The 25,818-nt window shown below is 42.3% G+C and overlaps 1 protein-coding gene and 1 non-coding gene across 2 annotated transcripts in view; both read left to right on the top strand.

The window, feature by feature from the left end:
• LOC124711947 overlaps nucleotides 1-19,411 on the top strand; it is a 211,421-nt gene extending 192,010 nt beyond the window's left edge. Inside the window, exons 3-6 of the mRNA XM_047242214.1 lie at nucleotides 4,013-4,217; nucleotides 10,793-10,996; nucleotides 15,418-15,621; nucleotides 18,144-19,411. Coding sequence (XP_047098170.1) covers nucleotides 4,013-4,217; nucleotides 10,793-10,996; nucleotides 15,418-15,621; nucleotides 18,144-18,277 — 747 coding nt within the window. The 3' untranslated portion in view covers nucleotides 18,278-19,411. The remainder of the gene's footprint in view (nucleotides 1-4,012; nucleotides 4,218-10,792; nucleotides 10,997-15,417; nucleotides 15,622-18,143) is intronic.
• On the top strand, nucleotides 8,998-9,072 carry Trnas-cga. The gene has a single exon. It is a non-coding gene; the product is annotated as a tRNA-Ser (tRNA).
• Nucleotides 19,412-25,818: the final 6,407 nt, after the last annotated feature.

The raw sequence follows: 25,818 nt of genomic DNA, 5'->3' as shown, positions 1-25,818 counted from the left end.
ATATTGCTTGTTTTGTCATATGACTGGCCTCTACAGTCAGTAATGTCAATGGAATTTGTAGACAGGAGTTTTAGTACGGCCTCAGCTAAGTTTTCGTACTAGTGTCCCAGGTTTGGTAAAAACTGAAGGAAACGTTCAACAGGTTTACCATTCTCGTTCACATATATTAATATGAAAGATAATTGATCAATATGAGAAATGTCCGCAGTAAAATCTACTATTATAGAGAAATATTTGGTTTTTATTCGTTCAGAAAAAAGCTCTATTATTTCATCACAAGTTGTTGAAGAAAGATTACTTGTATGTCCCTGCCCCGGATTTCCATATCGTTCAATGTGCTCTGCGAGAAAAGGATCACACTCGGCTATAAGTTCACGAGAAATTAAGTTCACGAGAAATCATAAATTTACCATTACGTAATGAAGAGAATCTTTCAACACGTCCACATAGGGGAAGTTGACTCGAAATGGTTATTTGCTGTTCCAAGTGACTCTTTTCTTGTTAAGAGTGATAACTTAGAATTTTTGTGTTCAAGTGGATTCCGATGATGAGATAAAATATTAGAAATATTTTTCCAATCTACAGTACCATTAGTAGCAATCGCGGCCTTACGTCCGAAAAATTTACATCGTGCACAAAAGAGAGCACCGGTGCTACAGGAGTATACCAGAAAATCACACGAAGTTGATTCACCATTTAAAAGTTTACCGCAAAATACATTTTTGTTCAAATCTCTGGTTTTATCGCCTATTGATCTTCTTGAAGTAGAAAAATCACCGTTACAGTATTGATTAATGCCACGTTGTAAGACAATGTCGATTGTTGATTCATTGACACACCATTCTGCAAGATCATCGCTAACGAGGTTATTTCTTTTAGTAATGTCTGACTTGACACTTAATCAGGAACAATTTGCTTTTCTTCATTTGTACTTTTGTTTCTCCTATATTTACTTCTTTTACAACAGCTGCAGCGCCATAAATATCATCCGTAAGTCGAACCAGCAACATATTTTGCGAAAAATTTATCTACTTTGCCAAGCGTTTTTAGACCATTGGCTTCTCGTTCTCGCCTTTCCTTTGATAATTTTCGAACTGCCGCCCCACTTAATTTTGCACGTTTGCTTTTTTCACAGTTATTCATGTTAAGGCACTTACAGAATTTCAACCAACAGTCAAAACAAAAGAAAAAAATAAGTAAAAGGAAAGAAAGACTGTATCCATTTACAATCATACTGCGCCGCACACGAGCACAAAGTTTTTTCCTTTAAACACGGAGCATTGAAGTGACCTAGTCGGACTGCTTGACGTAACTGTGCTAAGAAAGAACGACAATGCAGAATGATTTAATTTCATTGCCGCCTGTTTCTCTGTTGTCAGTAACAGTAGAAGCACACTTGCCGGCTGGAATTCGTATCGTAAAGAAAACGGGACAGTCCCTTTTTTTTATTCTGTTTCCCGCGTCGCCGGAATTTTAGCTGGGACGCAAATATGTTCTGAATATTTTTGACACTGTCTTTCTAATTTAAAAAGCAAATAATTTTTGCAATTTCTTGCACTGAGGTGTGCTGGATCGACTGTTATCCCACTTATCCTTATAACATTTTAGCGGTTTCTGACGCAGAGATGACAGACTAGAAAGCTTAAATAGTCTTGTTGGCTGTTGATGTGGTGTGTTGTCATTTGTGTGAACACTGCTGTTATGTCTACCAGCAAATGCACCTTTTGTTGCAATATAAAATAAAAATAATCTTTCCTCGAAGAAAAAAAGCTTAGTTAAGAATATTAATATAAAATTTGCAATGCTACGTACCATTCGATTGCACAGAGTGGGAACTTTGATATCGTGCAGGCTGCAGCACAATAAATGAGACAAACGAAAGTTGGTTTCTTCTTCTTTTTTGCCAAAAAAAGTAACTAAGTAAAAAAATAAATAAAATTTTTAAAATGTTGTGAAGTGTATTTCACACATTATTAGATATTCTGCTTATGTTCTTTTCATATAAACACGTGTTTAAAATGTAAAACATTCCCAGTATCAACATGTTTCGTTAAACGGGTGCCATTAAATCAAAGGTCAGATATTGAAGAGCACAGAGCTTTCACATTAATAACAGTAATGGAGGGTTGACTTGATACTTCCCCGTAATTTCTAGAAGAAATTTAAGTAGAGTCGGGTTTTACATACTGAGGTCCACACATGCTAAAGTATTTAAGAAACTGCTGATTAGTTTATCAGAGCTTTTCAGGGGTCCCGTTATTTCACGGGGAAAATATGGTTGGGTTAAGTCGAAGCCGACAACATTCTCGGAATAATAACGTTCAGACATTGTATTGTAGATTGCCGTCCTGACAGCTTACTTCAAAATATTTTGAACAGTCATGAAGACGATACCAGACAGAAACCCAATGTTAAATTCACATTCAATCGCCAAGTAAACTATGTATATTTCCAGGCTTGTATTGTCGAATTTCGTTCTTAAGGCTTATTTAAACTAGCAAGTTTTTTAGCAATATTAAAATTTTTTTTAGTTTGTAAGCACAGTTATTTGAAAAAGTAAAAGGTTAAAATGAGTACAGCGCAAAAAATGTCCCCCCCCCCCCCTCTTAAGGTGCCGCCCCTAGGCCCGTGCATAGTCGGCCTATATGTAAATCTGCCAGTGATCAATGGAATGTAACGTACTGGTCGTTGGACAGAAACAGACCATGCAGTCATTGTGACACTGTGGACCGTGAGATTGCGTGCCTTGCAGACCTGTTAAAAGTGGTTGCAATTGCTCCCACTATTTGACGTGGGTCCCTCCTTGAGCGTTGCACAATGTAGCGGTCATCTGCTGCTGTAGTAGACATCCTCTCCTTCGGGCAGCTGTCCCTGTAGTTCGGAAACAGTGCTGTTAACAATAACAATAATGTCCTTCTTCCAGTTTCCCGACAATTCTTCCCCGTGTCAAGTCATCCAAAGGTTTTCTCTGGGCCACGCTGTAATGAAGGACGCCACCACCACCACAGCTGTTCGCCGATTGACACACAACATCTGTTCCCGTCCCTTCAGCTGCCTCAGGTTGCATCACGTTTGGCGCCATAGTCACGCTGACCGCACGCCGTGTAACGCCCAGCTCTGTGCTTGGCTAGATCTCTGGCAGCATACTCCCGCGCTTCGTTCATTTTCAGCGAGTTGCTAAATGTTGTGTTACTTTATCTATCTCGTCATAATGTTTCGGAGAACAGTGTTGTACAATAGAAATCTACCACACATTTCACGATGAGTCTCATTGTATATAGGGTGAACATTAACAAAACCGACAAACTGCGAGGACAGATTCCTAAAATGGAGGAAAAAAGGTCCTATAAACGTGTGTCCAGAAATCTATTGTTGCCACGGTAGATGGCACTGACGAACGAAAGTTCCTCTGACCACATGTCGCGTGTTCCTTGTGTGTTTGAGGCTGTGTGATCGACGCAGCAAAATGGTCTGGTGTCGGGAACAAGCCTAGAAGGAGTTTGTGTACGACCAAGTAGATGGAAACGGTCGAGAGGCAGCACGGCTGTACCAAAACAAGTACCCTCACAGACACCGACCACGCACGCAACATTTCGAGTCCTTTTTGGGCGACTGTGTGACTGCGGGTCCTTTCAGACCGACGAACGAGTGCAGCGAGATGGCGGACTGCGCGTACACCAGATTTGGAGAACCGGGTTCTACAGGATACTGACACGATCCCGAGTACAAGCTCCAGGCAAGTGGGCCGCCAACACGGCGTAAGCCAGAGTAGGATTAGTATATCCTGCATGACAGCCGCTGCCATCTCCGTCACCTGCAGCACACAAGGAACACACACCGCGTGGTTAGAGGAACTTCCATTCGTCAACGCCATCTACCGTGGCAGCGATTCATTACTGGACACATTTTCCTCCATTTCCAGTCAGGAATCGGTCTCTGCAGATTGGTTGTTTTATTCGTGTCCACGCTGTGTGAGACCACAGGCTCAGCCGTGCGTTTCGCTTGTCGGCAGCTGCGGCTGTTCCCCGGGCGGGAGCGGCACGAGACGGGCGTGGCCATGGAGTCTTGGCCGAGCTACAACGCCAACTTCAGCTTCTCGCTGCCGGCCGACCGCAGCGGGCCGGCCGCCTGCTTCCTCGTCATCACGGGCTACGCGCTCGAGGCGCGCGGCAGCCGGCGCGTCATCGGCGCCGCCACCTGGAGGCCCCACGACCCAGGTGGGTGCGGCCCAAACTAAAATTCCGTTTACGTAAAGTTACGACGAACTCCCGCCACACGACGCTCTTCTCTCATTGTTCCATTCCGGTTTTTTATTGTTGTTGTTAAGTATAATATGTGCGGCCCAAAAATGCTCCTCTTCTTCCAATGTGGCTGAGGTAAGCTGAAAGGTCGGACACCATCAAAGTATGGACTTGTCACTGTTTACGCGTTCTAACGGGCATGTGACATTGACTAAACTCGATTTCGCCCGATCACCGTCTCTCTTTCTCTCTCTTTCTTTCTCTCTCTCTTCTCTTCTCTCTCTCTCTCTCGGATCTTTATCAGCATTTGCCTCTCTTCCCTGGTCTGGTAGAGGCTAAGCACAAGTGCTGTTCCCCCAGATTCTCCTTTCGGTTGTGTTTCAATAATTATCAAATTTTCAAATTTTGTAAATACGAAGGTCATTCAATAATTAAAGAGACAAATTGGTCCGGAGAAAAGAGCTTTTATTTTTACAAAACAATACTTTCTCTACTTATCAACATAATCCCCCTCAACATTTATGCACTTGTTCCAAAAGGCTACAAGCTTTTTCATTCCGGCAGTAAAGAACTCTTTATCTCGATATTTGAACCAGTTCCCCACAAACTGTTTCACGTCCTCGTTGTCCCGGAACCTCTTACCATGTAATGCCTCCTTCAGTGCACCAAACAAATGGAAATCACTAGGTGCTAAATGAGGACTGTAAGCGGATGAGGCAGTACTTTCCAGCCCATTTTGTCGGCGGTTTATGGTTTAGTTGAGCAATATGAGGACGTACGTTGTCTTGCTGGATAATCACGCCTCTCCTCTGAGATCCACATCGTCTCTCTCTAGTTTAAAAGCATATCCGAGCAGTATTTGCTGTTCATTGTACGCTGCTCTTCGAGATAATCACAAAAAACTGGACCTTCAACATCCCAAAACACTGTCAACATGACTTTTCGGTGCTGATGCCTGTAATTTGAATTTTTTCTTAACTGGTGATATGGTGTGCTTCGACTCCACGCTTTGTCTTTTTCATTCTGGCTGATAATAGGGTACCCAAGTTTCATAATAAGTTAAAATTTTGTTGAGGATGTGGTCACCTTCTCTTTCATAACCTTTCTTTAGCTCTGTGCACACCCTCAACCTTCTTTTCTTGTCTTGCTGCATCAACTCCTTTCGTACCCGTCTTGCTTATGTTTTGCGGTACTTCAGCTTGTTACAGGTAATGTTATGTTACAGGTAATGTTATGAACTGTACCAGTACTAACCACGGCGGTAGGCATGAACAATGTCATCAATTCGGCTTTCAAGTTGTTTTGTTGTGGTCTTCAGTCCTGAGACTGGTTTGATGCAGCTCTCCGTGCTACTCTATCCTGTGCAAGCTTCTTCATCTCCCAGTACCTACTGCAGCATACATCCTTCTGAATCTGCTTAGTGTATTCATCTCTTGGTCTCCCACTACGATTTTTACCCTCCATGCTGCCCTCCAGTACTAAATTGGTGATCCCTTGATGCCTCAGAACATGTCCTACCAACCGATCCCTTCTAGTCAAGTTGTGCCACAAACTCCCCTTCTCCCCAATTCTATTCTACATCCTCCTCATTAGTTCTGTGATCTACCCATCTAATCAGTTATTTTGCTCCCCAAATAGCAAAACTCCTTTACTAATTTAAGTGTCTCATTTCCTAATCTAATTCCCACAGCATCACCCGACTTAATTCGACTACATTCCATTATCCTCGTTTTGCTTTTGTTGATTTTCATCTTATACCCTCCTTTCAAGACACTGTCCATTCCGTTCAACTGTCTCTGACAGAATTACAATGTCATCGGCGAACCTCAAAGTTTTTATTTCTTCTCCATGGATTTTAATACCTACTCCGAACTTTTCTTTCGTTTCCTTTACTGCTTGCTCAATATACAGATTGAATAACATCGGGGAGAGGCTACAACCCTGTCTCACTCCCTTCCCAACCACTGCTTCCCTTTCATGTCCCTCAACTCTTATAACTGCCATTTGATTTCTGTACAAATCGTAAATAGCCTTTCGCTCCCTGTATTTTACCCCTGCCACCTTTAGAATTTGAAAGAGTATTCCAGTCAACATTGTCAAAAGCTTTCTCTAAGACTACAAATGCTAGAAACGTAGCTTTGCCTTTTCTTAAGCTAGCTTCTAAAATAAATCGTAGGGTCAGTATTGCCTCACGTGTTCCAACATTTCTACAGAATCCAAACTGATCTTCCCCAAGATCGGCTTCTACCAGTTTTTCCATTCGTCTGTAAAGAATTCGCATTAGTATTTTGCAGCTGTGACTTATTAAACTGATTGTTCGTAATTTTCACATCTGTCAACAGCTGCTTTCTTTGGGATTGGAATTATTATGTTATTGTTGAAGTCTGAGGGAATTTCGCCTGTCTCATACATCTTGCTCACCAGATGGTAGTTTTGTCAGGACTGGCTCTCCCAAGGCCGTCAGTAGTTCCAATGGAATGTTGTCTACTCCGGGGGCCTTGTTTCGACTCAGGTCTTTCAGTGCTCTGTCAAACTCTTCACGCAGTATCGTATCTCCCATTTCATCTTCATCTACATCCTCTTCCATTTCCATAAAATTGTCCTCAAGAACATCGCCCCTGTATAGACCCTCTATATACTCCTCCCACCTTTCTGCTTTCCCTTCTTTGCTTAGAACTGGGTTTCCATCTGAGCTCTTGATATTCATGCAAGTGGTTCTCTTTTCTCCAAAGGTCTCTTTAATTTTCCTGTAGGTAGTATCTATCTTACACCTCATGAGATAAGCCTCTACATCCTTACATTTGTCCTCTAGCCATCCCTGCTTAGCCATTTTGCACTTCCTGTCGATCTCATTTTTGAGACCTTTGTATTCCTTTCAAGTGATGGAGTTAAAACTGCAACTGGTTAGCCAGAATGGTGTTCGTCAGTCACTGAGTCACGACCTTTTTTGAACTGCTCTACCCACTTGTAAAAATTTGCACAATTCATACAACCTTCACCACAAAATTTAGCCATCCTAAAGTGTATATTCACTGGTTTCTCTGCTTCAGCAAGTAAAAAACGAATAACTGAACGTTGTTCAATTAATGTGGACGTTTCAAGGGTACTCGCCATCTTGAAATGTATTTTTGAGGTGATACCGAGAACAACGTTGATACATCAGCTGATCAGGACTCATCCCAGTGATGCCAAATTAAAGCCATAAAAGTGCGAAATTTACCGTACTAACCGTTTTTTCCGCAGATCAATTTGTCTCTTTAATTATTGAATGCCCTCGTAAGTTTAATGAAAGTGAAGGATTACTGAAAAGTATTAGGTAATAAACTATTTTGATGGAAATTAATGCACACAACAAATTAAATATATCACTATAGTAAACATTAGGTTGGTTCATAAGTTTGTAGCTTTTTGTTTTTTGTGTTGGTATTCTGTTGTGATGGGTTTATTTAGAAGTACAGCAGACATACAGTAGAAGAACAGTTCAGATACAGCGGTTGTTTGTATCTCCATGACACTGCAGCCTGTCATAAATTAGCATCTGTTAGGCAACGGTTTATGCACAATAACATCCCTGAAATGGACTGACCTGACCAGATTCCCGACCTGAACCCAATGGAACACCTTTGGGATGAGTTAGAATGTCGACTTCACTCCAGAACCCAACATCACTGTCTTCTCTAGTTTGGCTCATGAGGAAGAACCGGCTGATATTTCTTCACAGACATTCACATACTTTGCTGAAAGTGTCACCAGCAGAGTTTAATCCATCATACAGGTGAAGGGTGGACACACCCAACATTAATGTTCATTAATAGGTGTCCAGATAGTTTTGATCAGGTTGTATATAATAAACAGTAGATTTTATTTCCTTGCGATAAATTAGTAATACTGCATAAATTACTAATTTGAAATAAAAGGAAAATGTGATGGTTAAGAGTAAAAAATTCCCCGATAATTTACCTGAGGTGAACAGAGAGTAGGTGTCTAAAGGAAAAATGATTAGCCCTCAGTCCTATTAAGCAGCCACAGCAGGCCTATATGTGAATTCTTTTTTACTTACACAGCAGATTGTGCCAAATGAGACTTGGAATCAGCACAGTTACTGGCCGGAGAGGCAAATAAATTACATATCCCCCCCCAACCCCAATGCTTGCCTCCTGCAGCATGGCACATCGCACCAGTCCTAAGTTGGCTGTAATTTGCGTAAACTGGAAGTCTTCGGTTGAGTAGCCTATTTGCTTCAGCACATGCCCACTGGCCTTTGAGTTCTCGTAATGCTTTGACAAGCTGTCAAGGCCAGTTTGAGAACATTTATCCACACAAGTGACTTATCATTTGGTGACCCCTTTCCCTCGTACACCTTTACCCGTGTCACTTTTCGCTCCTAATTGTGAAACATCCTGTATACAACTGTGTGCCCGACCGAGACTCGAACTCGGGACCTTTGCCTTTCGCGGGCAAGTGCTCTACCAACTGAGCTACCGAAGCACGACTCACGCCCGGTACTCACAGCTTTACTTCTGCCAGTATCTCGTCTCCTACCTTCCAAACTTTACAGAAGCTCTCCTGCGAACCTGCAGAGTGAAAATCTCATTCTGGAAACATCCACCAGGCTGTGGCTAAGCCATGTCTCCACTATATCCTTTCTTTCAGGAGTGCTAGTTCTGCAAGGTTCGCAGGAGAGCTTCTGTAAAGTTTGGAAGGTAGGAGACGAGATACTGGCAGAAGTAAAGCTGTGAGTACCGGGCGTGAGTCGTGCTTCGGTAGCTCAGTTGGTAGAGCACTTGCCCGCGAAAGGCAAAGGTCCCGAGTTCGAGTCTCGGTCGGGCACACAGTTTTAATCTGCCAGGAAGTTTCATATCAGCGCACACTCCGCTGCAGAGTGAAAATCTCATTCTGGATCCTGTCTACAAATCTTGCCGGCACCCCATCTGCTCGGTGGCTGCCTCTCGAAGTTTCCTTACAGTTATGGAACGCCCGGTGCCCCTCTTTGTTCGGTGCCCCGCACGGGTGGCTCGTGGTGTCACTTATGCCTTAATTAAACCAGCTCTTCGAGAAGTCACAAACTGTCTACCGTGCTAGACTCCACTGTGGACACAGCCGTGGCGAATGTGACTCGTTTTTCTAGGTAGCACCACCTACATCGATGTGCCACACGTGCGTAACTCATTCGAGACTTTGTACAACCTGAAATATTATTTATGACCCTAGGATTCTTATATCAAAGTATTGCTGTCTAAGTAATTTTTACCCCAAGTGTTCGAGGAATAATTTGTGTATTCTGTTTATGATCTCCTCTCAGCTGTAAAATATTGATTCTAAAAGTTTCCAAGCATCATGCTTTCCTAAAATCACTACTTTAGGTAAAACTAAATACATTGCTGAATTCAGAAAAATTAAGGAAAAAGTTAGTCCTGAATCTGGCTAACACTAATATTGTAAGGACTAAAAATGTATGAATTTTGTAACGTCTATAAATAAAAACGTAACTAAATATATTAGTACTATTTTATGAATATAATAGAGGGAAACATGCCACGTGGGAAAAATATATCTAAAAACAAAGATGATGTGACTTAGCAAACGAAAGCGCTGGCAGGTTGATAGACGCACAAACAAACACAAACATACACACAAAATTCAAGCTTTCTCAAGCCACAGTTGCTTCATCAGGAAAGAGGGAAGGAGAGGGAAAGACGAAAGGATGTGGGTCTTAAGGGTGAGGGTAAGGAGTCATTCCAATCCTGGGAGCGGAAAGACTTACGTTAGGGGGAAAAAAGGACAGGTATACACACACACACACACACACACACACACACACACACACACACATCCATCCGCACATACACAGACACAAGCAGACATTTGTAAAGGCAAAGAGTTTGGGCAGAGATGTCAGTTGAGGCGTAAGTTGCCTCTGTACTTTCGCCTCGACTGGCATCTCTGCCCAAACTCTTTGCCTTTACAAATGTCTGATTGTGTCTGTTTATGTGCGGATGGATATGTGTGTGTGTGTGTGCACGAGTGTATACCCGTCCTTTTTTCCCCCTAAGGTAAGTCTTTCCGCTCCCGGGATTGGAATGACTCCGTACCCTCTCCCTTAAAACCCACATCCTTTCGTCTTTCCCTCTCCTTCCCTCTTCCCTGATGAAGCAACCGTGGCTTGCGAAAGCTCGAATTTGGTGTGTATGTTTGTGTTTGTATGTGTGTCTATCAATATGCCAGCACTTTCGTTTGGTAAGTCTCATCATCTTTGTTTTTAGTACTATTTTAAGTATACAGGGAGTGTTTTGAGCATACTAGTTGAAGTCTTGATGTATTTCAAGTTGTTAAGACATTTGGCTCCTATTATTGAGGTACAGGATTAATGTCACCATCTGCTCAATCGTGATGTAAATTTTCCAGGGTTTCCTTAACTATTATTTCTGGTTATAGCTTGTGTGATTTTTTCAGTACGAGTATGTCAGTCCCTTGTGCCACGTAAGTCCAGCTGAGTTATTGCCGTGTCCCGGTTGGCAGACCTACGAACACAAACTTGGTACTCGTTTCAGAGGGTGAGCTGTGGCGGGAGCTGCAGCCGCTGGGGACGGGTCGCACGGGGGCGGCAGCCGGCAGCGGCTCCAGTCTGGCGGCGGCCGTGTCCAGGCCCAACCAGTGCCTGCTCTGGATCACCCGCCAGCCTGACGCGCTGTCACTCGGGGTGGCCAAACTCAAGTGGACACTCACAGAAATACGAGACCTCGAGGCTCGCAAAGGTACTCACTCCACTGCTGCTTCTACCTGCAAGTGTTCCTAGACTAGTGAACCCATAAGAAGGCAAGTGATGGGGAGATGTGTTAAACAATCAGCAGGGAAGTCACTGTTTATCTATAATGTGTTCTGAGGGTCGTTTGATTGTTGAAATCAAATAGGTTATCCACTACTGGCTTGCTGGGGTCACCGTAGCTTCTTCAGAGCCCTCAAGGGGTCGGATTTGTGGGGAATTATCTAAAACTATTTGCATGTTATTTATATGTCACACTAATATTTATGAAGAGTATGAGTCATCTACAGCCTCTGGCAGTAGAGCAGATGGTGGGGGGCAGGTAGGGGGGGGGGGGGGGAGTGGTGACAGATCATAAAATGAAGCATATTTGTTATAGGAGTCACTTGCCACCTTTTTGGCCTCACAGTGCACACATTTCTAATGAAGATTGTCTGTAATTGTACTAAACTGCAGTTTTAGCCTCACTGAGCACAGCAGGAAATACTGTGGCCTTTTAAAGTTTATATCCATGTCTCCATTTTTGTCTGATTGTATTTGTTGCTGTCTAATAGGATATTCTCAGTCATTCAAGTTTTCTCTTTTTTTATTTCAGATTTTTTATTTTCAGTGAATACCCAACATTATTGCTATATGAATACAATATTTTCTTGTGAATAACTCATTCAATACTGTGGGTGTATTCGTAAGAAGGACGTAATTTTAGATTACCGAATCAAAGTGGTGGTACTCGTATTCATAGCAATAACGTGAAAAGACAAAGTTAGTATCTGCTAATAAAATAACCTTACAATTTTAGTATCAGATTAATCTACCTAAAAAACATTTGGTGGGTACCTATCAGTCGTTTGAGTTAGAATTAGTTCTGTGTGATTCCTGTCAAATTAGGGTTTGAAGCTACTATACATTATCAAACTGACTGAATCAGTTATAACAGAAATGTAACAATTTTGTGAGAAAGAAAGTTGCTACTCACGATATAGCGGAGGTGCTAAGGCGCAGATTGGCACTACAAAAAGACCCCCACAGTTAAAGCTTTCAGCCATTAAGGCCTTCATCAACAATACACACACACACACACACACACACACACACATGCGCGCACTCAAATGCAACTCAACACACACAAGTGCAGTCCCAGGCAACTGAAACCACACTGCGAGCAGCAGCACCAGTGCATGATGGGAGTGGCGACTGGGTGGGGTAAGGAAGAGGCTGGGGCAGGGAGGGGGAGGGATAGTATGGTGGGTGGGGAGGGGTGGCGGACAGTGAAGTGCTGCATCTTAGATGGAGGGCAGGGGAGAGGTTGAGAGGGAGAGAAATAAAAAGACTCGGTGTGGTGGTGGAATGACGACTATGTAGTGCTGGAATGAGAACAGGGAAGGTGTTGGATGGGTGGGGACACTGACTGACGAAGGTTGAGGCCAGGAGGGTTATGGGAACATAGGATGTATTGCAGGGAAATTTCCCACTTGCGCAATTCAGAAAAGCTGGTGTCGGTGGGAAGGATCGACATGGCACAGGCTGTGAAGCAGTCATTGAAATGAAGAATATCATGTTTGGCAGTGTGTTCAGCAACAGGGTGGTCCACTTGTTTCTCGGCCACAGTTTGTCGGTGGCCATTCGTGTGGACAGTCAGGTTGTTGGCACAGTGGTTGCAGCTTAGCTTGTAGATCACATGACTGGTTGACATGCCTGGTTTCACAGGCACTGCAGACACACAATTAGGATCCATGTCTACGTCCTCAGAAGGGGGCTGGGAACAGCACACAGACATTGTATGTCCTTTTTTTTTTTTTTTGTAGTTATTGCAAACTGCCCAGCACTTACGGCACGTAGTCCTATTATGTTGCACAAAACTGTACGGACGAGATGGGCCATTGCTACGGTTGTCGTGGTGACTACTGTTTCGCTTGTCACTGTGCAGTGTGGTACGGAAGCCACATTTGTACGGCTGTCGTGTCGTCCTTCCCCCAAGAGCTAACTGACACCTGACAACCAGGAACAGGAGTCACTGCAGTGATGTCTTACCAGGCCTCCGTCTGATCACCAGCAATGTGAGGTACAACAAGAGATTCAACAATACTTGACACTTCAGCTAAAGTGGAATCTCGCACTGTAGTGCATGTTGACACACTCCTTGTCAGAAGCCAACCAGACGATCACATTAGGGACCACAGATTCAGCACAGTACTCACGACGGGCATCGGTATCAAACTGACATTTGCGACCGAGGCCAAGGAGTTCAGCTGCCGAAGTGCAGTAGGACTGACGGAGCTGTTTATCACAGTGATAGAACTCTATGCACACGGCAGTGATATAAGTGCATTTGTGGTGATAATTTTGCAACAACTTGCACATTTCATCGAACAAAAGTTACAGAGGTCTCTGGAATGGGGCTAACAACTATTAGATCTGAGTAGAATTCTAAGGAAAGAATGAATCCTTACACATCTTTGAATCAGTGACACAAAAAGTGAAGAAGTGTTGCTGAAGCTGCTTCTCGTCAGCCTCTCTGTCTTCAGCCAGTCGTCATAAGAGGGAATGGGGTGGGTACGCTAATGGCATCGAAGCCTGTGCGGTAAGTGTGACTGACAACTTCGTCATGGCAACCGTAAGAGCCTGCTGCTACTCAGTGAGAGATTGGATCACTGTGACCGTGGGCAAAGGAACAATCCATTAGACTGAGCACACGGAACTGAATACCACACTCGTTGCCAGTTGTGTTGTACTCCGAGACACGAACAACTGCACAGCCACAATGAACCAAATTTCATTCTTCTTCCACATACAAGTAAACAACAGTTGAGAATGTAGACACAAACATAGAAACAATCCAGGTTCTGATACGAGCAGTTGCTGACAATAAGTATAAAAACAATATGAAGTCAAGTGCCTGCTGCAGTGCATTTGTAAAGAGAAGGGCTCCGGTAGATGGTGCAGCGGATGCCGTGCCGTGTACACAAGCCATGTGGGCCAATGCAGGTGGCCTTTGGTGGCCGGCCCATGCAGGTAACTGTGGTAGGATATTTGAAGTGTAGCATGCCAGCGGTCTTGAGTTGCAGCCCATATCAAAGTATTTCATAGAAGGTCATAGCACAAAACATTTTGGTTACAATTCTATGAGACTGGGTTGTTGGAGGGATTAGGTTTTATATTCAAACTTTCTGGAAACTGGCAATTTTGACAATGGATAACTTTTGAAATACATTATTTGCAGGAAAGATATGTTCTTTACAAAGATGAAAATATGGGTTTTGAGATGGGGTATGCTAATCCTAAATGAAACAGTTATTAATGGGGTCAAATTTTGATGCACACATGGTTCTACTGAATCATGATTTGAATATTTCTTTAAGTAAAATTTTTCTGCATGGACTAATTACAATGTTATCAGCAAGCTCTAAACTATATACCAAATAACCAAATAATAAAGTTCAGAAAAATATAGCTAGATTAAGAACTTGGGTAGTTCATAAACTATGTGCATTCCAGTGCATATGTAACAGCGTAGAACACAAAAAAAAAAAGTTCTTAGGTGACAAATGATATTTTAGGATGTTTAGGTATTCCACATTGTGTCACATAAATGGGATCCCATCTATCATAAATTACAATCATAAACCTGTATTTTGTGCTGCCTTAGACATTATGATATGAACAGAATAGTGCTGGCTGCTTCAACCATAGAAATTCACCTGCACTGCCTTCCCCAGTTACACCTCAAACTCAAGTGCGTAACACAGGATGCTAGTGTGCTGAAGGTGGATTATGATTGGTTCTGCAAATGCCAGCATTAGAAATAGGCAATAAATTCCTAGCCAATATGGAAAACTCATGCTGTCATTTTAATTCAGTACAAATTAATTACGGCTCTGTGACTGCTCAGAATGTACCTAAATATTGAGAAATTCATGCAGCTAATATTCAAGTGATGCATTTGGCATTTCAGTTTATCATGCAGGTGATAATAACTAACTTTGAGGTGGAATTACCTGACGAACTTTAACAAGAAACCGATCTATCCTTTTGTTGTGTGGGTTTGTTTTTGAACAGAAGAAGTGTGTTAAATCTTGCTGAAGTGAACTGAAAGTGTGTTGTTATCAAATAACTTTGAAATAAATTATATGTTTTTGCATCTTTGCTCTAAATTAAGGGTTAAATTCTCTGGGTGCTCTACAATAAAGTCTAGCATTATTGCATAGAGGAATTGTCGAATTTAGTAAAACTGAAGGTACTCTGGAGTTTTATGAAAATAATATATAAATACATCTGTGATGTCACATTCCACTCTTGCTTGTATTTCTGTTAAACATGACAAGGGTGTTATGCAACACTTTTCATGTGCCATATTCCTTGCTAATGATACGTGTTGGTTCATACGGCTGCACTGTACCTGTACTTATTTTGCAGCCCGGGTGTATCTCAAGCTGGAAGTATTCGAGGGTGACCGGCGCACAGCGTCCCACAACTCGAAGCCCTTCACACCCGGCATCTCGGTGTACCTGACGGCCGACGATGACGCAGTGCTGCAAGTGCCGATGCCAGACTATGTGTCAGACCCTGACGGGCTTGCCATGCACGTCAGCCTGTGTATGAGGCCAAGTGGCAAGCTAGGTGAGTTTTGTACACAAGCCATGCTCTGAAAAGTCTATTTCCGAAAGGGCATTTGAAAAGTGCAATTCATGTCGTAGGTTCTGATGCACTAACACTCCAGAGCCAAGTGCATGCAATGTCTTACCATGGTGTCATTTATGACATGTATGTTTTAATGGTTCCTGAGTAGATCAATGAGTTTTCAGTTCCCTTTGGGAAACTACACTTTAAAAAATTAATTAAAAAACCAAACAGTAATTTTTTGCTGGCATAGAGTAAGCACCAACGTGCACAACAAGCATTCCTCAAACTATTGTGACACAGGGTGGGAACAATGGGGTGCTACATTGTCTTCCTGATGTTGTCGGTAGATTGCAATTGCTCTCATAAATTTGACAACATAGACATTAATAAAGTTGGCTTAGAGGAGCATATGGAAGCATGTGTGACAGAATTTCATAATAAAACCTATTTAATAATAGGTGTATACTGAGCACCTGCAACAAATTTTAGGCTGTCCACCATGTAACATTAAAAATATACACATGAATATAATAGAGGGAAACATTCCATGCAGGAAAAATATATCTAAAAACAAAGATGATGTGACTTACCATACGAAAGCGCTGGCAGGTCGATAGACACACAAACAAACACAATCATACACACAAAATTCTAGCTTCCGCAACCAACGGTTGCTTCATCAGGAAAGAGGGAAGGAGAGGGAAAGACGGAAGGATGTGGGTTTTAAGGGAGAGGGCAAGGAGTCATTCCAATCCCGGGAGCGGAAAGACTTACCTTAGGGGGGAAAAAAGGACAGGTATACACTCGCGCACACACACCCACATCCAACCACACATATGCAGACACAAGCAGACATTTCATATGTCTGCTTATGATTATAATCATACTGCTAGATATGCAAAAAATCAGAACTTCGGCGCAATGATGAAGTTCTAAGTCAGGTAACATAACACTGCCACAAGTAGTTTAATGTTGATGCATCTATGATAGTGCAGCAGTAATCAACAACAGTTGTGCAGAAAGTAAGGTAATACTGCAAACTACTCTTAGCTCCATAATGAGTTGTCATAGTGTGCTTAAAGTCACGTAATTTCAACATCTCTTCCTCCCCCGTATGCAATGATTCTACTGATTCCAAATAGTACATAGCATAATCAGAAGGCTATCCAAAATATCTGAGAATTTCATTGTAAAAACCAAAAAACTATACATACATCCTAATATCACCTCAGGCATGTATGCAATGATCCCAGTATCATTCCCATTTTTGAAGCACTCCTTAAAGTCCTCAGGATGAAGGATGTTCAGGACTCTTTGTGATTCCACATGGATGTCTTCAGTCGAGTCAAAGCATCTCTGTTTCAATGCAGTTATCATCTTTGGGAAAGGTAGAAGTTGCACAGGGCTAGTAGGTAGGGTAGGCAGACATTTCCATGTTGTGTTTGGCCAGGAATTCCTTCACAATGAACAAGGTGTGCACAGGTGTGTTGTCTTTCTTTTTCCACAACTTTGGTCATTTGGACCAAACATTTTTCCTGAATTGCCTCAAAACCTTACAGTAAAATTCTCCATTGACAGTTTGACCAAGTAGAACAAACATCTTGTGCACTACTCTCAGAATGTTGGGAAAAAAGAAAGACTGATAGAAACTAAGAAAGATCGATGTTGACTTAATGGTGCTGAAAACTTGTTGAGCTTTTTTTGGCAAAGCAGAAGATGGTGTTCTCCATTGTGATGATTTCTCCTTTGTTTCAGGATCATAACCATAGACTCAAGATTCATCACCTGTTATGACTCAGGATAAGAAATTTGGTCATTCTCAAACTCTTTGTTGGAGCTTAGTGTGTGTCTGAATCCTGAAATTTTGTAAGTCTATACTGAGAAGGAGAGGGACAAACTTCGCTGCAGTTTGTCTCACATTCAGTTCATTGGCTAGAATTTGTTGAAATGTACCCCATGACAGCCCAAGTCTGTTACAAACATCATGAATCATCTGCCTTCAGTCTTCATGAATGATGTCACGCACTTCTGTGATCATTTCTGGTGTTGTGCATGTTGATTGTTGAGCGGAAAGCCTATCATCTTCGACAGATTTTTGATCCTCCTTGAAGTGCTTGAACCACTTAGATGTTCTTGTTTGAATCAGTATGTTCTCACCAAATGCCCCTGACAGTATGTGGTGGGTTTCAGCTGCGGTTTTCTTTGACTTGAAACAGAATTTGATGTAAATCTGTTGCTCATTCGTGTTAGCCATTTCACTGTTTGCAGAAGCACTGAAACACTCCCTGACATGCACCATTACAACACACAGCTGCAGGTGCCGAAGATGACCCACCTTTATGCCACAGTATCTAAAACTTATACCTCGAGACATCTAGTGGCAGAGTATTGTACTGCTACTGCTTTAAACGGTACACTGAAATTCTCAGATATTTTGGGTAGTCCCTCGTATACTGTTAATGCAAGCACTACAAACAAGCAATATTCATATTCAACTTTATTTAAACTTTTGTGCACAGGATCCCGTGTAGTGCTGGGGTGTGCAATACTTTCGTCAGATGATGGTGGGGAGGGAGCTGCACACCTTGTGGAAGCCTTCCAGACCCCTTCCACTGCTGTCAACAAGTGGCACCCTATGCTCAAGATGACGTAGCAGCAGCTAAAGACCACAGTTCAAACCAGTCCATCGCTGTGCTGTCACTGTTGCCGTGTGGTACACCTGTGTCTCCTAGACATTTGGTACAACAACCAGTTGTAGAAGTCTAAATATGAAGAATAGTGCCTTTCTCTTGTGCTCAGTTACTGTTGTACAGTTTCACAAAGCTTAGCATAAGAGTTTCTTATGCATTATTAAGTGTTCTGGAGATTGATGGAATGAGATTTTCAATGTTGCCTCCTCTCATTTTCTGCTCTCTTCTTTTAGATAATCATCTAATAAACATGTGATAATTTGTAGAGCTGGAAGTTTTGAGGCAAGTTTTCCACAGCTACATGATTACTACAACAGATGTTTCCAGACATCGTGCACTATCATTAGATGAAGTTTCCATTGCTGGCCCCACTATAGATGGACCAATAATTCACAATTTAAAAAAGATATGTGGTGCAGAGGTGTTATAACTCATTCTGCTATAAGTTTTTGGATGGAGAGTAATGCTCCATAAATAGCTACTTGTATCCAAAACTACATGAAGCCTTATGATAAATTCCAGTCATAAATTGGCATAGGTTGAGTAAGTACTTGTGAACTGGTCCAATCTTCATAATGAGACTCATGGATTGGTGACCAATATTATTATTTCTGGACTTGACTGAGAAAGGGTATAATGTAATTCCAGTAACTGGGAACTTGATATGTCCAAGCAAATGAAGGCTGTATACATTTGCCATATTAAAGACTGAATTTATATCAGTCCAAATGACTGGGTTGATTAGATTTGGGCAAAAAGTTAATTTCTTTGTTATCTAAATACCTCTCCAGAGATAATGATCTTGCACTAGAGTGGTTGCACTAATTCAAGTGTGGTACTGTGGCATCTTCCTTCAGTGAAAGATTTCAGTGTTGGAAGAATGAAATGCAATGGAAACAAGTGACATAATCGTATTATTTCAATTGATCCTAACTGACAATTTACTGGAATTTTACAATCTAATATTTTCTTATGTAGTATATGTAAATAAATAATATCTTAAATTTATTTTGTAAATCTTCTATTTTACTGATTTCTGACAAAAATTTGTGATATAAGATTTTTCTGTAAATAAAATATATGTTTCTGTAAATTAATTGGTGTATTATGTTTATTTTACCTGAGTCTCCTAATGTGGTTCCCATTCTTGTTACAAAATATGTATAGACTTACAATCTAACCATAACCTCTGACGTACAAAAATAATGAGAACATGAAAAGATACACATATTACAGTGATCTTTCTCGTTGTCTATTTGCCGTGTCATCAGAACAAGACACAACTGTAGAAAAAGCACCACAGGTGCAAAGTTGCGAGCTGGTGCCATGCCGTGGAGACTCGCCACTTGTACAAGTTCCACCAGCACAAAGGGTGGCACTGAGGATGAAGATATTGTCTTCGCCTTCGCCAATTGCTGGTCAAGTACAATCTGCCTATGACCAGACAACAATGTACAGAAGGCTGCTCAGAAGGTAGAAGAGCATTCCTCACCCACTTGCTTATGGATCACCATCCTGGACCAACTTGGACAGGGAATGTTGTGTAGTGGACTCTTAGAAGTGAGCAGACAGTTGCTGTAAATTGTATTTGCTATGTACTGTGAAGTTTACCTACAATTATTTGCACTTAGCTATTGAGGGCCTTTTCTGTGTTACATTACATGCAGTGTCACAGACTTCATTGTTCAACAAGCCACAAAGATAAGTAAACCCTTTTAACTCATTTGTGTGACTTCGTTACTAATTTGTTGGACTGTTTTAGAACCTCTGTTGTCCTGTCGTGTTACCTGACTCTGGGGCATAGCCGTGTTACAGTGGCAGGCAGAGATTGTCTTAGCGGTGTACTGCACCTGAAGATGCTTCATGAATTCACAAACTCAGCCTATCATAACAACAGTGGCATCATGGCTTCCAGAGTAGCAGTGACAAGGCCTTTACTAAACTGGCAACAAGGGTTTACAAAACTATTGATCTGTGAGAACATTACCATTAATAATGAGACATTAGTACCTGTACATGTACATAATGTCCAGGACAAATATGGCCTTATCCTGTGGCACTACATTTGTATTTTGCATTTTACATGTATTTGTGAGTTTTTACAGAAAAATCAACTGCTTTTTTCCCTGTAAAAAGTCTGTAGCAATTAGAGGGACATTGACTACTGAAATCTGACGAGTGTGGGAGATGTAGTACACCATTGCTGAATCAGCCTGTATTAATTTAGACACATAGGATAACTTGAAAAAAGGTTCTAGTGAGTAGAGGTACATCAGCTACTGAGATTTAATGGTCATCTGATGAGGAATCAGAATGCTAATGTTGGTATTGTGCACATGTGCGATATGTTGGATTACATAAACTCTTAAATCCATGACATGTATTATCATTGCTAACCATATACAATTTTTGCTATTGCCAATTTTCAAATGTCTATGTAAATGATGGCTTGGAAATGTAGTTAATGATGTTTTCTCAACAACTGCATATTTCTCTTTACACTAGTGCAGTATATCAAATAGTGGGTATACAAGAAATAGAATGAGCCAAGGTAAATGCTCACCACATTTTGGAACCACTGAACAGTAGCCACACACATAGACAAAAACTTAAAATAGCAACTGAGCTTACAGTCTTCCTTAGAACACAAAGATACAAACACAGCTATATAATCTTGATACTGCAGCATAACTGGTATAGATTGTGTCACATCCCATATCTTTGTCAAGTCTCTTACCAAAGAAGATTCACCCTGCCAAAGATATTGGTCTTAAGGGTAGATTCAGCACCTCAGCATACTATATGATACATTTTATTAACAGTTCTCTAAATAGAAACTTGATTTCACACCACGTAATGATGCAGAAAGTATTGAAAGCATGTGACTGCTGATAAGGGCATTTTTTTATTCAGCTGACTCTCAATACTTCTACTAGATATCAAAGGATACAACGTGTTTGGTTTGCAAAATATGGAAAAATGTCTTAGACTTACTTTAAGCAAAACCTCAATTTTCACCTCAAATTATTCAGCAACACTTCAGATAACATTACACTTGACTAAAAGAAAGGCAAATCAGACCTGCGGCAAATATGTTAGTTTTAAGTGCATGTATAGTGAACAGATCTCTGTAATTAAAAACTAATTTATGAAAAGGATAATTGCTACTTACAATAAAGTGGAAATACTAAGTCGCACATAAGCACAACAAAAAAACTGTCAAACACAGCTTTCGGCCAAACAGGCCTTCATCAGAATTACACAACATATGCACATACACGCAGATGCAATTCACACACACATGACCCCAATCTCTGTCTGCAAAGGCCAGACTGTGAGCAACAGTGCATGATGGGAGAAGCTAACTGGGTGACGGGGGTAAGGAGCAGGCTGGGGTGCGGAGAGGGAGATATAGCACGATAGGGGTGGGGAACGGTAAAGTGCTGCTCGTGGGAGAATAAGGGACAAAGTGGGGAGAGGGTATGGCAGCTGCTGTAGTCGGGCAGTTAGAACAAGGGTGAGTGGAGGGGGGGGGGGGGGGGGGGCGGCGGAGGGGCAGCAGAAAAGGAGAAAAGTAAAAAGGTTGTGAGTGCACTGGTAGAATAAGGGGCTGTGTAGTGCTGGAATGGGAACGGGGAAGGGGATAGGTGGGTAAAGGACAATGACTAACAAAGCTTGAGGCAATCTGGATGCTTCCACCAATGCCAGCTTGTGCAGGTGGGAACTCTCCATACAATACACCCTATGTTCCCATAACCTTCCTGACCTCAACCTTTGTTAGTCATTAGCCATCTATACTCTTCCCTCTTGCCATTCCAGCACTGTACAGCTCTCTGTGCCTCTAACGCACCCTTAGTCTTGTCACTTCTCTTCTTTTCCCCTGCCCCCCCCCCCCCCCCCCCCAATTCCCTCCCTGTCCTGCATCTAACCTCAGGATTGTGTCAACTGTCCTAGCCTCTCACCACTTCATCCTTGTATGTTCCCACAAGCAGCACTTTACCGTCCCGCACCCGTACCCTGCTATCTCCCTCTCCACCCCAGCCTCCTCTTTACCCCAACCACCCAGTTTCCTTCTCCCATCGCGTGCTGCTGCTTGCAGTCTGCCTTGGCAGCCAGACACTGGTCATGCAAGTGTGTGTGTGTGTGTGTGTGTGTGTGCGTGTGCGTGTGCGTGTGCGTGTGCGTGTGTGTGTGTGTGTGTGTGTATCTTGTCTAATTCTGATGAAGGCCTGTTGGACAAAAGCTTTGTTTGACAGCTTTTTCATTGTGCATATCTGCGGCTCAGCATCTCCACTGTATAGTGAGTAGCAACTATTCTTTTCACGTTATTGTCTTTATTCCATCCTGGGTTTCCCATTGTTTAATTAAAAACTAAAACACACAGCATCAATGTAGCACAATAATATTACTATTATACACTCCTGGAAATGGAAAAAAGAACACATTGACACCGGTGTGTCAGACCCACCATACTTGCTCCGGACACTGCGAGAGGGCTGTACAAGCAATGATCACACGCACGGCACAGCGGACACACCAGGAACCGCGGTGTTGGCCGTCGAATGGCGCTAGCTGCGCAGCATTTGTGCACCGCCGCCGTCAGTGTCAGCCAGTTTGCCGTGGCATACGGAGCTCCATCGCAGTCTTTAACACTGGTAGCATGCCGCGACAGCGTGGACGTGAACCGTATGTGCAGTTGACGGACTTTGAGCGAGGGCGTATAGTGGGCATGCGGGAGGCCGGGTGGACGTACCGCCGAATTGCTCAACACGTGGGGCGTGAGGTCTCCACAGTACATCGATGTTGTCGCCAGTGGTCGGCGGAAGGTGCACGTGCCCGTCGACCTGGGACCGGACCGCAGCGACGCAAGGATGCACGCCACGACCGTAGGATCCTACGCAGTGCCGTAGGGGACCGCACCGCCACTTCCCAGCAAATTAGGGACACTGTTGCTCCTGGGGTATCGGCGAGGACCATTCGCAACCGTCTCCATGAAGCTGGGCTACGGTCCCCCACACTGTTAGGCCATCTTCCGCTCACGCCCCAACATCGTGCAGCCCGCCTCCAGTGGTGTCGCGACAGGCGTGAATGGAGATGTGTCGTCTTCAGCGATGAGAGTCGCTTCTGCCTTGGTGCCAATGATGGTCGTATGCGTGTTTGGCGCCGTGCAGGTGAGCGCCACAATCAGGACTGCATACGACCGAGGCACACAGGGCCAACACCCGGCATCATGGTGTGGGGAGCGATCTCCTACACTGGCCGTACACCACTGGTGATCGTCGAGGGGACACTGAATAGTGCACGGTACATTCAAACCGTCATCGAACCCATCGTTCTACCATTCCTAGACCGGCAAGGGAACTTGCTGTTCCAACAGGACAATGCACGTCCGCATGTATCCCGTGCCACCCAACGTGCTCTAGAAAGTGTAAGTCAACTACCCTGGCCAGCAAGATCTCCGGATCTGTCCCCCATTGAGCATGTTTGGGACTGGATGAAGCGTCGTCTCACGCGGTCTGCACGTCCAGCACAAACGCTGGTCCAACTGAGGCGCCAGGTGGAAATGGCATGGCAAGCCGTTCCACAGGACTACATCCAGCATCTCTACGATCGTCTCCATGGGAGAATAGCAGCCTGCATTGCTGCGAAAGGTGGATATACACTGTACTAGTGCCGACATTGTGCATGCTCTGTTGCCTGTGTCTATGTGCCTGTGGTTCTGTCAGTGTGATCATGTGATGTATCTGACCCCAGGAATGTGTCAATAAAGTTTCCCCTTCCTGGGACAATGAATTCACGGTGTTCTTATTTCAATTTCCAGGAGTGTAGTTCATTGTGAACTGGCTTTCAGCTTTCCATGTCGTCCTCAGGAAAGGAAGGTCATGGTGGTGTACTGATGCATGGATATGTTGCACTACTGCCTTCATACACTGTGAAAGACCTAGTGCCACACTGCAATGAACGGAGGGATTTTTAATGGAATATTGACTCTGTACTTGGAGGAACATTGACATTTCAAAGACTGAAACACACAGTATTGATGTACTACAATAATATTTATTTTATTGCTCATTGTGAACTAGCTTTAACTTTCTAGTCCACCATCACACAGGTTGCATATTTGAGGTACCTCATTCCATTTGAACTCAAAATATGTTCAAAATAATTCGTTTTAGAATCTTAGAAGTTTTTAGACTGAAGATCTGCTTCTCGTAGTCTCTCCTCAATAGCACCACCTTCAATCACTGAATAGCTGAAAATCTAAATGGGCATGGGATAGTATACACAACAGCTCAATGTAGTTATTCTTCACTAAGTGCAGTTACAGTCAAAACTGGTTATAACAATGCTGAAGGGCCAAACAGATAACGGCCGTTTTAGCTGGTCGGTGTACAAACTGGGTTTTTGCATTGTTTTTTATAAAAATTTCTTATCTATAAATTTCAGGTTACCATAGAGTTAAAACTTCAAAAAGTATCAGATATACAGTACACCTACAGAATTTACAATACAGTATTTGTGGAGAGGGACTGCCAAGGAATTTTCCTTATGTCTATGGAGTGTGTAAAGCAATAACATGTTAGCAAAATTAAAAAAAAAAACATTTAATGAGAGAAGAAAGAAACAGCAACAATGTAAATTGTTCAATAATTCTGACATGGTCATGGATAATGAATGAGGTAAAATGTTGAATGTGTTTAAAACTTACTGTAAGTAAGTCATGAATGACACACCTTTGTTCCAGTTAGTGTATTACAAAAATTGATTAAAATTACCAAAATTAAAAGACAGTATTCTGTTCATAAACTACAAAGAGGTCTAAATTTTATCCTATGTGTCTCTTTAAAATGATGTACAAATGCACTATACTGAACCTACAATACTGAAAATATCCAACACAAATAATCACAGAAATATCAATATGAACAAAATATTATTCCACTTCTGCACTTTGAAAAAGTGACATATTTTGGAATTTAATTTCCTTGTTTTCTACAGTCATAGCAAATTTAGTGCTATTTAGTTATTTAACAAGCTACTTTAACTTTAAAATGCAATCCAGTAATGCATACTATTGTATATTGTCCTACGTAAGGTAATCAGTTATTTTTGTTTGCTTTTTGCATTTGAGATGTGCCTCTGCATTTTGATTTTGATGAGGCATTGTTTTTAATACCTCATTATTTCCATTGGTATTAAATTATTCTGAAAAAATAAGAAATTTTTGTTAAGTTTTCACTGCTCTGAGAGCTCCGTTAAGTTACAACGCGACAAACTGTTCTCCTTGTTCATTTTCATGTTCATCAATCACTTATTGGCTTTGGACGTCAGCTACAATTTCTTCTTCATTTGCTGAGGCATATAAAGTAAGATTGTTGTTTACTTGGGTGAAGTCCTCTATTTCACAAGATGACAAAGATGGACAAAGTTCTTACACCAATTTCATCAGAGGAACATCATCCTCATCTTCATCAGCTCCACCAAGAGCTGTTGCTGAAAACCT

The sequence above is a fragment of the Schistocerca piceifrons genome, chromosome 8 (genome assembly GCF_021461385.2).
Source record: "Schistocerca piceifrons isolate TAMUIC-IGC-003096 chromosome 8, iqSchPice1.1, whole genome shotgun sequence".
Lineage (NCBI taxonomy): Eukaryota > Metazoa > Arthropoda > Insecta > Orthoptera > Acrididae > Schistocerca > Schistocerca piceifrons.
Note: the sequence above shows the minus strand (reverse complement) of the source record. Positions and strands in the feature narration are given on the sequence as shown.